Below are 13,153 nucleotides of genomic sequence, written 5' to 3'. Positions count from 1 at the left end.
GGTTCTAGAGATTGAACCCAGGGGCCTTCTCCCTCTACTCTATCATCAGTTGTTAAATTTTGAGCCAGGGCCTCACTAAATTCTTGAGGCTGTGGCCTTCACCCTGCCATCCTCCTATCTCAGCCTCCCAAGTACTGACTGGGGTTGCAGGCATGCGCCACCATGCTCAGCTCTTATGTGATATTTTATATGCTGCATATTCTCACTTAGCTAGTTAAAAAAAAAAGTACATGGATTTTACAGTTTCTGCCTTCTGTAACAAATGGTTATGCAGTAGTTACAAGGGGAAGTTTTTCTTAATTATGACTATCATATAATAATTCCTGATATTACCTTGATTTCACTTAAAATAGGTTAATGTATAAAATATGGTGATGATATTTTTGTGACTCTAGACTCGTGGTTTATAATTAGCTCTGTTTCTTAATGGTTTAATATCTTTTGTTAGATGAATATTGAGATGGTGGTTTACCTACCGCAGATTACTTAATTCTGATTTTTTTTTTTTTTTTTTTTTTTTTTGGTGGTACTGGGATTCCTGGAAGCCCTTCTACCTCCGGGCTACACTCCCAGACCTATTTTTTATATTTTTTTTGGAAACAGGGTCTCCTAAGCCAGCGAGGCTGGCTCCAAACCAGCGTGATCCTCCCGTCTCCACCTCCCAAGCACGGGGATTACAAGCGTGCACCACCACACCCGGCTTAATTCTGATATTAAACAAGCTAATATCAGATTTTTTTTTAAAGGAGAAACTTTCTTAATGTCCTCCACTCTGCAGTTTGCAGATGGTAGTCCTATCAGATAGATGGGTAATTTCCATGATTGTAGTCGTTGGTAACTCAGTTTATTTTAACCATCCATGCTGCTGCCCTTTAGATAAAAATAAAGGGGTGCTGGGTGTAGCAGCCAACACTTGTAATCCAGTACTTTGGAAATTGAAACAGGAGGATGCAGCTGGGTGTGGTGGCCCACACTTGTAAGGCCTGTGCTTGGGAGGCGGAGACAGGAGGATGGCAGGTTTGATGACAGTCTCAGCAAGAAGTGAAACTCATCAACCTAGCAAGACCCAGTTTCCAAACAAGAAATAAAATCTGGTTCAAAGGTAGAATGCCTCCGGGTTCAATCCCCAGCACCACAAGAAAAAAATTTTTACAAGGTAGGATTGCAGGTTTGAGACACCTCGGCGACTTAGGGAAACCCTTGTTTGCTTTCTTTTTCCTTTTTAAATGATTTTTATTGGGCACTGCAGTCATACATCTTACTGGATGCAAGATGGTAAAGCATGCATGCTCACACCTCTCAGTTAGCCCTTCTCCAATTCCCACCCCATTCTCTCCCCCTCCCTCCTCATGTTTGGCTTAGAGAAACCCTGTTTTCAAAATGAAATATAAAATAGGGCTGAGATGTAGTTCAGAGGTAGAGTGCCCCTGGGTTCAATCCCTAGTGTCGCACGCACATACACACAAAGAGGGTGTGGTTGCGTATTCCTGTACTCCCAGCACTTGGGGGGCTGAGATAGGGGGATCGTGGTTCGCAGGCAGCCTCAGCTACTTAGTGAGGCCCTCTGCAACTTACTGAGACCTTGTTTTATAACAAAGAATAAAAAATAGGGCTGGAGGTGTTGCTCAGAGGTAGAATGCCCCTGAGTTCATTCCCACTCCAAACAGAGGGGGAAAAAAAAGACAAGAAAAATGTTTCTGTCTCTCTCCCGTCTTCTTTGTCAGTTGCAGGTTCACTCTTGCTTTGTTCGTTTGGGACCGCCCATTAGGTCCACTGCCCATTTTTCTATCTAAGAAAAGAGGTACTAGCCAGAGGATATTGATATTGTTTCTGAAGTTGATGACATTCTTGGCTATCAGTCTTACTTTAAAAATTTAACTTCAATTTTCTAATCTTGGCAGAGACTTATTGATTTCTAAGTTAGTCAAGAGACGTTTTCTTAGAGTTGCAGAATATTTACATTGGAAGGGACCTTGGGAATCATATTGCTCTTTCATAAAAATCTTGATAGATGATTATTCAGCATATGTGTCCTGGATTAAAATTCACAGTGAAAACACCTGCAGTACTACTACACACAGACATAGCCAGTAACCTGTGCTATGCCTTCCTCCAAGTCCTTTTATAATCGCTTTTCTAGTTATCTTTACCCATTCAAATATTTTCTTGGGAAAAGGACACAATGGGTAGTATTTATTGGTTTTCATACTTTTTATTATTTAATATTTTACCCTAAGCATTTTCTCCTTGACTTACGTTTATAAGTTGAAAATTGTTGATGGCTAAATAGTTCCGACCCTTCGTTTTTCCTGCTGTTATGAACTCTGATGCCATTCTTTATGTAGAACTTTTGGCACGTTTCAGTCATTTACTTAAAACAAGTTTCTAAGGTTTACTTAGATCAGAAGATGCAAGGATTTTTAGGGTTCTTTTGTTTTGGCAAAGTGTTCTCCAAAAAGGTTGTAAATCTGTTTAAATTTTAGATAAATGAATTCTTTTCTGTGTTGCATTAAAGTATTTCTCCTTGGAGCTTGTGCAGGGGAGTAGATTATTAACCTGACACTTTTAAAGAATTGAAAGTTGCCCTATGTTTCTTTGTGACTTCTGTTTTCCAGACTATACATTTTCCTACCATAAGTCTATATAGGATAATGGTGATTACGTCTCAGCATTTACTTACTGTTTCTAGGTGTGTGTGGGTATGTGTGTATTAAATTTTATACAATATCTGCGGTTCCCAATTGAAGGGAAGTGGACGGTGAAAATATATAAAGTGGTCTATGCTCGTCACAACCCACTAAGTTTGACAAATATCTTTTCAGGTAAGATGGCCAGAATAAAAGTCAAGTGAGCTTTTTTTCAACTCCTGACTAATTTTACTTGTGGAGTTTTGGAATTTAATTTACTTCACAGAGATACACATTGAGATTAAAAAGATAAGCCTGGCCTGTGGTACATGGCTGTAATCCCACTACTTGGGAGGCTGAGACAGTAGGATTGCAGGTTCAGCAAGTGTGACATGCAAGACCTGTTTTAAAATAAAAACAGGTATGGGAGTGTAGCCTAGATGTAGAAAGCCTCTGGTTCAATTCCTAGTACCACACACACCAAAAGAGAGGGGGGGAGAGAGAGGGAGGGAGGGGGAGATTGATTTAAAATATATATGCTATTTTAAGCAAAGTATTCTATGCAGTTAATTAAGGTCTTCAGTGAGTGTCATTTGCTTCTTACTTCGGCCTTGGTGCTAACCTGCTCTAGTCATACTATAACCCTGTAGCCTCTGAGCTAAGGAGAATTGAAAAAAATGGCTGGTTCAGTCCAAACCAACACGTCATTATGCGGATGTCAAAAGTGTTATCATTGAGCTGGGTGCAGTAATACCATTGCCGTCTGCAAGAACATTTTGTGACGTTATCTGTAAAACAATCCCCTCACCGCTTTTGTCTCCGTGCCATTGGTGTTGTGACATTGTAAGTCAGTTGTCGTCTTAGATTGCCCGTGCTCTGGATTCCTATCTCTGTGACATCACTTACCTTGTTCCTATAGCTCTTTCATTTCTGTATTTATTCTTATCCTGTGTGGTCACCTCCCTTTAGGCATTTCATTTCTATATTTTATTTCTATATTCAGATTTGCCCAAGTATCCTAAGATTATCTTTATAACTTCTTATTCCACCAGTATATATTTGTTCTCTCCTAGGTAGTTGGCAATTTCTGATTCATTTCTCTGGTATCTTTTCTTTTTTAGGGGGGGAATGTGCTGGGAATGGAACCAGGGGCATTCTACCTCCAAGCTACACCCCCAACACCATTTTATTTTTTATTTGGAAACAGCGTCTCACTAAGTAGCTGAGGGCTTCACTAAGTTGCGAGGCTGCTCTCGAACCTGTGATCCTCCTAAGTACCGAGATTATAGGGGCGCACCACCACGCCCCGCGACTTTGTCTTTTTGGAAAATTTCTTTCCTGACTTTAGCCTGCTGTCTGTCCATGTCTTCTATCTCTTCTGCATTTTGACATTCTAATGTATCTGGTTTTCATACGCATAATTGCTGCCTTATTATTTTTTAATTCATGTTGAAATATTGTAGTTTCTATTGTATGGGTTTGGTTTTTAAACAGTTACGTTCCTTCTTTGTTTTCTTATTATAGCCTACAATAGGCATTAGGTTATTTTTCTCTCTTTCTGATGATGCGTTGGATTTTCCTGGAGTACGAGTAACTAACATGGTTCTGAGGCCCAGAAGAAAGGCCTGCTCCGTTTCTTATTGGAGAATGCCCTCTTCTGCTTGTATAGAGAAGTGCAGCTCCCTTACCCCAAATGTGTGCAGGACTTGCTCTTCTGAATTTGGGATTATCATCTTGTTTCACAAGAGCCCTTATCTCTTGTTTCTTTCTTTCCCTTCTCCACCAAATTCCAAGGGCGACTTCCCCTGTTCTCCAGTCCAAGTACTAACTAGGCCCAAAGCTGCTTCGCTCCTGAGATAACTAGATCAGGGTGGTATGGCCTTAGACATGTTTTCTTTTCTAGAGTTTGGCAACTTTATTATTGGACAGGTCCTACTTTTCCCATTGACGGGATCATTTCTTTTCTCTGTTGCTGTGATTTGGTCTGAGTGTGCCCTCCAAAGGTGCATGTTGAAAGCTTGGTCCCTCGTGTGGTGTGGTTGAAAGGTGGTATGGGATCTTTAAGACCTCTAATACCTGTGGGAGGTATCCAGGTCACTGAGGGTACCGCCTTGGAAGGGGTTAAGTAATTCTCCTGGGTTCCTGGGTAGTTCTCACAACCAGGTGATGGTCAAAGGCTGGCCCTGCCCTCTGGGTCCTCTGGCTCCCTGTGTGACAGGCCGCACTCTTGCAGTGCTCCCACCGGGAGCCACTTGGGTTTTTTTTTTTTTTTTTTTTTTTTTTCTGGTCTGGGGATAGAACTCAGGGGCATTTGACCTCTGAGCTACACCCCCTGCCCTGTTTTTTATTCTTTATTTTGAAACCGGGTCTCACTGAGTGCAGAGGGCCTCACTAAGTAGCCGAGGCTGTCCGCGAACCGCAATCCTCCAGGTCTCAGCCTCCCAAATGCTGGGATTACAAGCGTGCGCCACCACGCCCGGCTCCACCTGCAGCCACTTGTTTGGAGGCTGTCTCCAGCGCTCCACCATGCCGGCTGATGTCAGCGGCGCCATCTCTGAGCTGCGTGAACCTCCTTTCCTCAGACTTTTGGTTATAACAGAAAATGGGCTAATAATTGTCATATTTATTTATTTATTTATTCATTTTTTTGAGGTACTGGGGATGAAAATGCAGGGTCATTCTACCTCAAGCTACACGCCCACCCCCAGTCTTATTTTTTATTTTGAGACAGCGTCCAACTAAGTTGTGTGGAGAGCCTCACTGAGTAGCTGAGGCTGTTCCATGAACCTGCGATCCTCCCATCTCAGCCTCCCAAATGCTGGGATTACAAGTGTGCACCACCACGCCTGGCTCTCTTGTCATATTTAAAAGCGTCATATATATTTTTTTGTGGGAGGATCTAGTTTTTTAACTTTGCATTTTATTCTTTTGGTTAGTCGGTCTATCTCTGTACTAACATCTAGTTAAAATTATTTCAGTGTTGTAAGACTATCTGGTGGAACAGATACCCTTTTCCTCTCTGTTGCAGAAGTGTGTGAACACTCTTGGTCAGCTGGTTTTCCATGTCACTTTAGAATCACTTTGACATGTTCCAGGAGAATTCTTTTCAGAAGCCTGATTCTTGTTGCACGGAAGAGTCGACATCTTTATGATACTGATTTTTCTATTCATGAACGTGGAATATTTTTCTATTTTAGTCTGACTGTCTCATTAAAATTTCTTATTATCTCCCCAATTTTTTAACTTTTAAGCTTTAGATTGATTTTTGCATATTTCAAATAGTTACTATTATACTTTGTATTTTTTTTTTTAAGTTGAATTTTCTAAGCTGGACCTAGTGGTGCATACCCACATTCGCAGGACTTGGGAGGCTGATCCAGGAGGAGTACAGGCTTGAAGCCAGCCTCAGTAATGTAGTGAGACTCTATTTCAAAATACAAATAAAAGTAGGGCTGAGGTGTAGCTCAGAGGTAGAACACCCTGGGTTTAATCCTTAGTGTCCCCCACACACACAATTTCTAATTTTGTTGCCATTGCTTAGTGCTTAGAAATGAAATTGATGTGTACAAATTGATTTTACATCTAGCCACCTTCAAATTTAATTTTAATTATTTTCCTGTTTTTTGGGGGGGCTTTTCTCATTGAGAGATAAAAATTGTAAATATTTATCATGTACAATATACAATTAAAATTTTTAGTTTTAATTATCTACCAAGACTGTTTTAATTATGTTGGTAAGACAGAGAGTACATATGTTTTTGGGGAGGCTTGTTTTGTTTTTTATACTGGGGGTTGAATCTAGGAGAATTATTCTGTCTCTGAGCTATACTCCCATTCCTTTTTATTTTTTATTTTAAAACGAGGTCTTTTCTTGCTGAGTTGCTGAGGCTGGCCCGGAACTTGTAATTTTCCTATTTCAGCCTCCTGAGTACTGGGATAACAGATGTGCGCCATCACTCCCAGCTGAGTTTTTTTCAATATCTAAAAAATAACTTTGCTGCCATGCATAGTGGTGCACACCTGTAATCCTAGTACTTGGGAGGCTAAGACAGAAGGATCACAGGTTTGAGGCCAGCTTCAGCAATTTAGTGAGCCCCTGTTTACAAATAAAAAATAAAATAGGTGGCCATGCATGGTGGCGCACGCTTGTAATCCCCGCACTTAGGAGGCTGAGACAGGAGGATCACACAGATTCAAAGCCAGCCTCAGATACTTAATGAGGCGCTCAGCAACTTAGTGAGAGATCTGCAGATATTTTATATATATATATATATATATATGTATATGTATATATGTAGATATATAATATAGGTCTGGGAGTATAGCCTGGAGGTAGAAAGCCCTTGGGTTCCATCCCCAGTACCACCACAAAAAAAAAACAAAAAAAAAACTGGAGGGGTGTGGTTCTCTGGGTTCAATCCCTAGTAAAACACACACACACACACACACACACACACACACACACACACACACAATTCTGTTTCATGCGTGTCTTAGTTCCCCTTTTAGCTTATTCATTGGGTTTTTACTTTGTGCAGTTTTACTGCTGTACGACTTTGGCGTGCCCTTCTGTGTTCCAAGTCTTAGCGCTGTTAGAGCTCACAGAGATCTGCGGGTCGGTCAGGGGTAGCAGCCTGTTGTCTCCGGGCAGTGCGCTGAGTCAGTGAGCGCTCGATAACCTTGAAGCTGGAGTTAGGTGCTGCCATGGGAGGGAAGGCGCAGGAAGGAGTAGCTCCTTCCTCTAGTCTCTCAGAAATTCCCTATTGCTGGACCTTAGCAGACAGCCATTAGAATCAACAGAAAAACAATGGCTTGGTGAATACAAGGCTTTAGCATCTCAAAAAAAGTGAATTTTGAGCTAAAAGATAGTAGCTTCATTACTGGCTCTTAAGTAACTGCTGCCTATTAAGTTTCCTTTTGAATTTTCTGCTTACCGTAGAGAAAAGTGTTTGTGTAATTAAATTTAATTTCAGGACCCTCATTTCTCTCACATGCTTTCCTGACATTAGCAGCATAAGTGGGCCCTTCTTGTCACTCCCGCTTCACGATTCACTGAAATTTAGTGTTGTTTCAAGTTGCGCTCCAGCTTTTAAAATGATTGTCCTTGCCGGGCATGGTGACACACACTTGTAATCCCAGTTCTTGGGAGGCTGAGACAGGAGGATCGCAGTTCGCAGACAGCCTCAGCTACTTAGTGAGGCCCTTTGCAACTCAGCGAGACCCTGTTTCAAAATAAAGAATAAAAAAAAATAGGGCTGGGGGTATAGCTCAAAGGTAGACTGCTTCTTGGTTCCATACCCAGTACAGCAAAAAAACAAAAACAAAAAACTTAAATGATTGACTTTCCATTGTAGCTTGTTCTTGCAGTGCATCGAATGGGGAAGGGGTCTGGGAAGCACTGTTCGTGTAGCTTGAATCTTCCTATGACCTACCCTAATTCCATATGGAGACTTTGTCAACTACTTCCATGTATCTTGACTAAGACTTTTAATTGCTTTCTTATAAATTGGAATATCTTTAAAGATTATGCCTTTGTTCAAACCAAAGGGATAGTTTGTGTTTGTGTGTGCTTAGTGCTAAAATACCTTAAAAGAAACCTTAGGAAATTAATTTCCTTTTAATTAGCAGGTGCTTCAAAAGAAGGAGGTGCTGGAGCAGTTGATGAAGATGACTTTATAAAAGCTTTTACAGATGTCCCTTCTATTCAGGTAAGGCCACCAGTAAAGTGGCACTCTCCGTGAACAGTGCCTCTATGCCTGTTTATATTTATAAACTTCTTTTGACGCTCTTATTTCTTGGTATAGATTTTCATGCGATTTTTTTTTTTTTTTTTTTTTTTTTTTTAGTAAAGAGAAGGCTTAAGTAAAATTGAATCAATTACATTGTGTTGTCCAGTTTGAAATTCAAGTTTGTTTGTTTGTTTGTTTTTGTGGTACTGAGGGATTGAACCCAGAGACTTCTACTACTGAGCCACACCCCCAGTCCTATTTATTTATTTATTTATTTATTTATTTATTTATTTTAATTTTGAAACAGGGCCTAACAAAGTTGCTCAGGCTGATGTCAAACCTGCTATCCTCCTGCCTCCCAAGCGCTGAGATTACAGGAATGCATCACCAGGCCTGGCTGAAGCTCTAATTCTTGAATTAATGAGTTAAAAATTTTATTGTTTAATATTTTACTGAAGTAGCATGAAAATAAAAACAATGTTACTCAATGAATAAAAAGAGGAAAAGAAAAAATATTATGAGTGCTTCAAAATGAAATATTTATATTTTGACAGAATTCATGAGTGTTTAATCCAGAGAATATTGAAGTCTAGCTGATAAATGTTTGAAATTTACTCATTCAGGAGGTATTGAAATAGAGCACACAGCCAGGCCTGTTGGAGCACACTGTAATCCCGGGACTTAGAGTTTGAGACCGGAGGATCCTGGTTCACGGCCAGCCTCAGCTACTGAGTGAGGCCCTCTGCAACTCAGTGAGACCCTGTTTCAAAATAAAGAATAAAAATTGGGCAGGGGCTGTAGCTCAGAGGTCGAATGCCCTTGGGTTCAATCCCCAGCACATTAAAAAAAAAAAAGAAAGAAATTGAGTGGACATAGCTATAAATAAGAGTACCATTAAAAATATAAATAGCTGGCCATGGTGGCACAGGCTGAGACAGGATGCTTGCAGGTTCAAAGCCAGACTCTGCAACTTAGTGAGGCCATGTTTCCAAATAATATAGGACTGGTAGTATACCTCAGAGTAGAATGGATGCCCTTGGGTTCAATCTCCAACACCACACACACACACACACACACACACACACACACACACTCAAAAAAATAATATAAATACTATATTGTACATCATATTCCAGTAGCCTGACTTTTTATTCTGTTGTTTTTGTATTTTCTATAATGTAAAATTTATGATTTCTTATTCATTTTAATTGATAGGTGGTATTCTGTTGTATTTACACATTTTGTTGACAGGCAGTGAGGTTATTTCCAACCTTCTACTCTTCTTCTGTGATGAAGATTTTTATACATATATTCTTCGTTATTTGTAGGCATTTCTTTAGGGGCTAAACCTAGGGAATGGAAGTGTACGATGATACTGTTTCAGCTTTGCTAGATATTGCCTTGTAGGATTATGGTGCTGTTTAACTCCCCTCTAAGAACATTCTTGCTTCATCTCATCCTTGCCAATGCGTGCTGGCACTTGGAATACTTTTTTTTTGGTCTAATGGATATGAATGCTCAATGTCCTCTTGAAAAATTTCACATTGAATCATTTTCAAACTACTTTCTGCATGTATTGAGCTCTCTGAAACAAAACGTTGTCTGCAGCTATTTAAACTCTTAAGAAAACTTTTTAAATATTTCTGATTTCAGTGTATTGTGGTCGTTTTTAAATTGTTTTAAATTTTAGCATATTTACTATTTAGAAAACAAGCCGCCCTCCTCTTATATTTTTTTTCCCTTTGGTACAAGGGAAAGATTCATGTTGTAGGAACAGTTGTTGAAATTTAGCTGGACTTGAACACCTTTTGTTGATCAGTGTGTTTTGTTAGAATGGTGACCTCACAGGCTTACTGAGCTTGAGGCCTCAGCTCTGGAGGAGAAAAGCTGCCGCCATCACATCCACCCTGGCAGGAGATGCCCCTCAGCCTGGCTGCTGGAGGTGCTGGCGCTGACTGGCGCAGACCTGTCCTGTGGCTCACTGCTGGTCCTGGTGGCACTTCCTTCGGTGTGCTTCTGCCGCAGGGCCTTTGGCGTGCTTCTACCCTTAAGGAAAGCAGAGCCATTTCCGTGCTGCCTAACTATATTCTACTCATCCCTGAGCTCAGGCTCAGCCTGCCTGACTAGGTTAACCTATTATTCTATATAGACTTTGCTGATGTAATTTGCAGGAATATTGTATGTACTACTTTGTGGTACTTACAGTAATTAGTGATAGTAACTACTTTTAATTTCATATTTTATGTCATTCATTTCATTTTTGAAAGTCTCAGGTTGTGAGGTTCAAAAGGGAAAGACAAATATTTCGTGTCTATTTTTGTTCATCACAATATATCCCAGTTATGTGAATAGTGTATTCCTGTTATGTATTATTTGTTAAATGAATGAAAGAATAGTGGTGTGCGGCTGTTTAGCAAACAGTTGTCTCCAGAAGAAACACAAACCTGTGGCTAGCCGGGTGTGGTGACGCACACATGTAATCCCTGCGCTTGGGAGGCGGAGACAGGAGGACCGCACAGGTTCAGAGCCAGCCTCAGCTACTGAGTGAGGCGCTCAGCAACTCAGTGAGACCCTGTCTCCAGATAAAGTATAAAATGGGTCTGAGAGTGTAGCCCAGGGGTAGAAGGCCCCTGGGTTCCACCCCCAGTACCACCAAAAAACCCCCAAAACTTGTGGCTATCCTGACTGCAGTCTATCATGACTTTGACAATATTGTATAATAAATATTATGAATGTAATTTTTATAAAACAGGCCTGTTTTTATTCTTGGATATAAAACCAATTTACATTTTGTTTTCAAAATGAAGAACAAAGCATTTTAATCATTGTATTATTGTTATGTATTCTCCCTTAAGACACGGTGCTAGTATGAAAATAACCTTACTGTGTTGTGTGAAAGATTAAACAAGGTGAAATTTTGATATTGTTTATGGTAAAAATGTTATAATTCTGATTTTTTTTTCTTTAAGATCTATTCTAGTCGAGAACTTGAAGAAACGTTAAATAAAATCAGGGAAATTTTGTCAGATGACAAGCACGATTGGGACCAGCGTGCCAATGCAGTAAGTTTTCTTTTTGTTTTTTCCTCCTGTCCTTCTTCTTCTTCTTCTTCTTTTTTTTTTAATGTTCCTTTCCAAAAACATGGAAATTCAGTAGTACTGTCTGAAATTTACTAAGAAAATGGAGAAATAGGTACCATTAGTTTTTGGAATCCACGCTGAGACCCTGAGCGTCGGTAGACGTGGGGTCTGTGTTTAATCTCTTTTGCTGATGGGTGCCGCTGGTCCCCGCGTTTGGGGCCTCTCCACGTGTGCGCGCGTGAGCCGCTGAGGACGCTGAGCTCTGTGGCGAGTGCGTAGTCGCCCATCGGCATCATTCACACCCTGTGAGAGTGCCAGTAAACCATTTCATTGTGCTTGCATGCCCAATATCTCCGTAATATTATCATAACTTCACAGCATTGCCCCTGTTTATCTTGCTTTTTTCATAATTGTGATGAACATGGTTTTGGATAGCCTTCAGTTAAGAATATTTTATTTAAAGCTGAGCTTGGTGGCGCACTTCTGTAATCCCAGTACTTGGGAGACTGAAATAGGAGGTTCGAGGCCAGCTTCAGATGCTGAGCAAGGCCCTCTGTAACTCAGTGAGACCCTGTCTCCAAATAAGAATAAAAAATTGGGCTGGTGGTATAGCTCAGAGGTAGAATGCCCTTGGGTTCAGTCTCCAATACTGAAAAAAAATTTTTTTTTCTTGAGGAAAATATTTATTTTATAAATTTAAAAATATTTTTGTATTGAAAAGAGACTATATATCAGACTATATATTTTATGTTAAATTTTGTAAAATTTTCACATTTATATGACCAAGCTGGGCATGGTGGCCCATGTCTATAATCTTAGTACTTGAGAGTCTGAGACAGAAAGATTGCAGATTTGAGGCCAGCCCAGGCAACTTAGCGAGCCCCTCCACAACTTAGGCCCTGTTTCAAATAAAAAGGGCTGGAGGGTGTAGCTCAGAGGTAGATACCCCTTGGGTTCAACACACACCAAAATATAATAATAATTGTATGGCCAAATTACATGTATAAAATGAGTACCTCTAAGTCCTCAAGAAACCACAGAAAGGTTCCTTGTGAAGCTTCCTTTCTGCTCGTGGAGCTCCAGATCAGCCCACCCACAGAATCCTCCGTTTTAATTAATTTGATGGATGAAACAGGTCCTTTTGATAAATGTGGCTTTTATGACATACATGGAGGATGATTTCTCATCATAACAAAGGAAAATGTGGCTCCAAATTGTTTTGTTTATTTGTTTGTTTCTTTTGGTGGTACTGAGGGTGAAACCCAGGGGCTTTTCTACCTCCAGGATATACTCCCAGACTGATTTTATACTTTATTTGGAAGCAGGGTCTCACTAAGCTGCTGAGAGCCTCACTAAGTAGCTGGGGCTGGCTTCGAACCTGTGTGATACTCCTGTCTCAGCCTCCCAAGTACTGGGATTACAAGTGTGTAATTAAAACCTGGCCTTTTTTATTCTGTATCGTGAAACCGGGTCTCACTGAGTTGTGAAGGGCCTCACTAAGTAGCTGAGGCTGGCCGTGAACCACAATCCTCCTGTCTCAGCCTCCCAAATGCTGGGATTACAGCGTGCGCCACCACACCAGGCATTATTCTTATATTTTCAAATAGGGTCTAAGTATATCTTAGAGGTAGAATGCCCCTGATTTCAATCTCTGGTGTCATAAAAATGGGGGGTCTTGGAGTATAACTCAGAGATAGAAAGGCCTTGCATTCAATCC

At 40.5% G+C, this 13,153-nt stretch overlaps 1 protein-coding gene across 30 annotated transcripts in view; it reads left to right on the top strand.

Annotated features, from left to right (window-relative positions):
• CLASP2 (cytoplasmic linker associated protein 2) overlaps positions 1-13,153 on the top strand; it is a gene marked incomplete at both ends in the record, with an annotated part of 157,017 nt that overhangs the window by 58,777 nt on the left and 85,087 nt on the right. For 20 of the 30 annotated variants that reach the window (XM_080715624.1, XM_080715620.1, XM_080715645.1 and 17 more), the window contains 2 exons: positions 8,256-8,335; positions 11,326-11,418. In XM_080715624.1, the coding sequence (XP_080571750.1) occupies positions 8,256-8,335; positions 11,326-11,418 (173 nt within the window). Of the gene's footprint in view, positions 1-8,252; positions 8,336-11,325; positions 11,419-13,153 lie in introns of all 30 variants that reach the window. The other 10 variants (XM_080715623.1, XM_080715621.1, XM_080715646.1 and 7 more) reach the window with 1 other exon arrangement.

Source organism: Muscardinus avellanarius (assembly GCF_963383645.1).
Source record: "Muscardinus avellanarius genome assembly, chromosome: 18".
In the NCBI taxonomy this organism is placed as follows: Eukaryota; Metazoa; Chordata; class Mammalia; order Rodentia; family Gliridae; genus Muscardinus; species Muscardinus avellanarius.
This window is presented reverse-complemented; position numbering and strand designations above follow the sequence as displayed.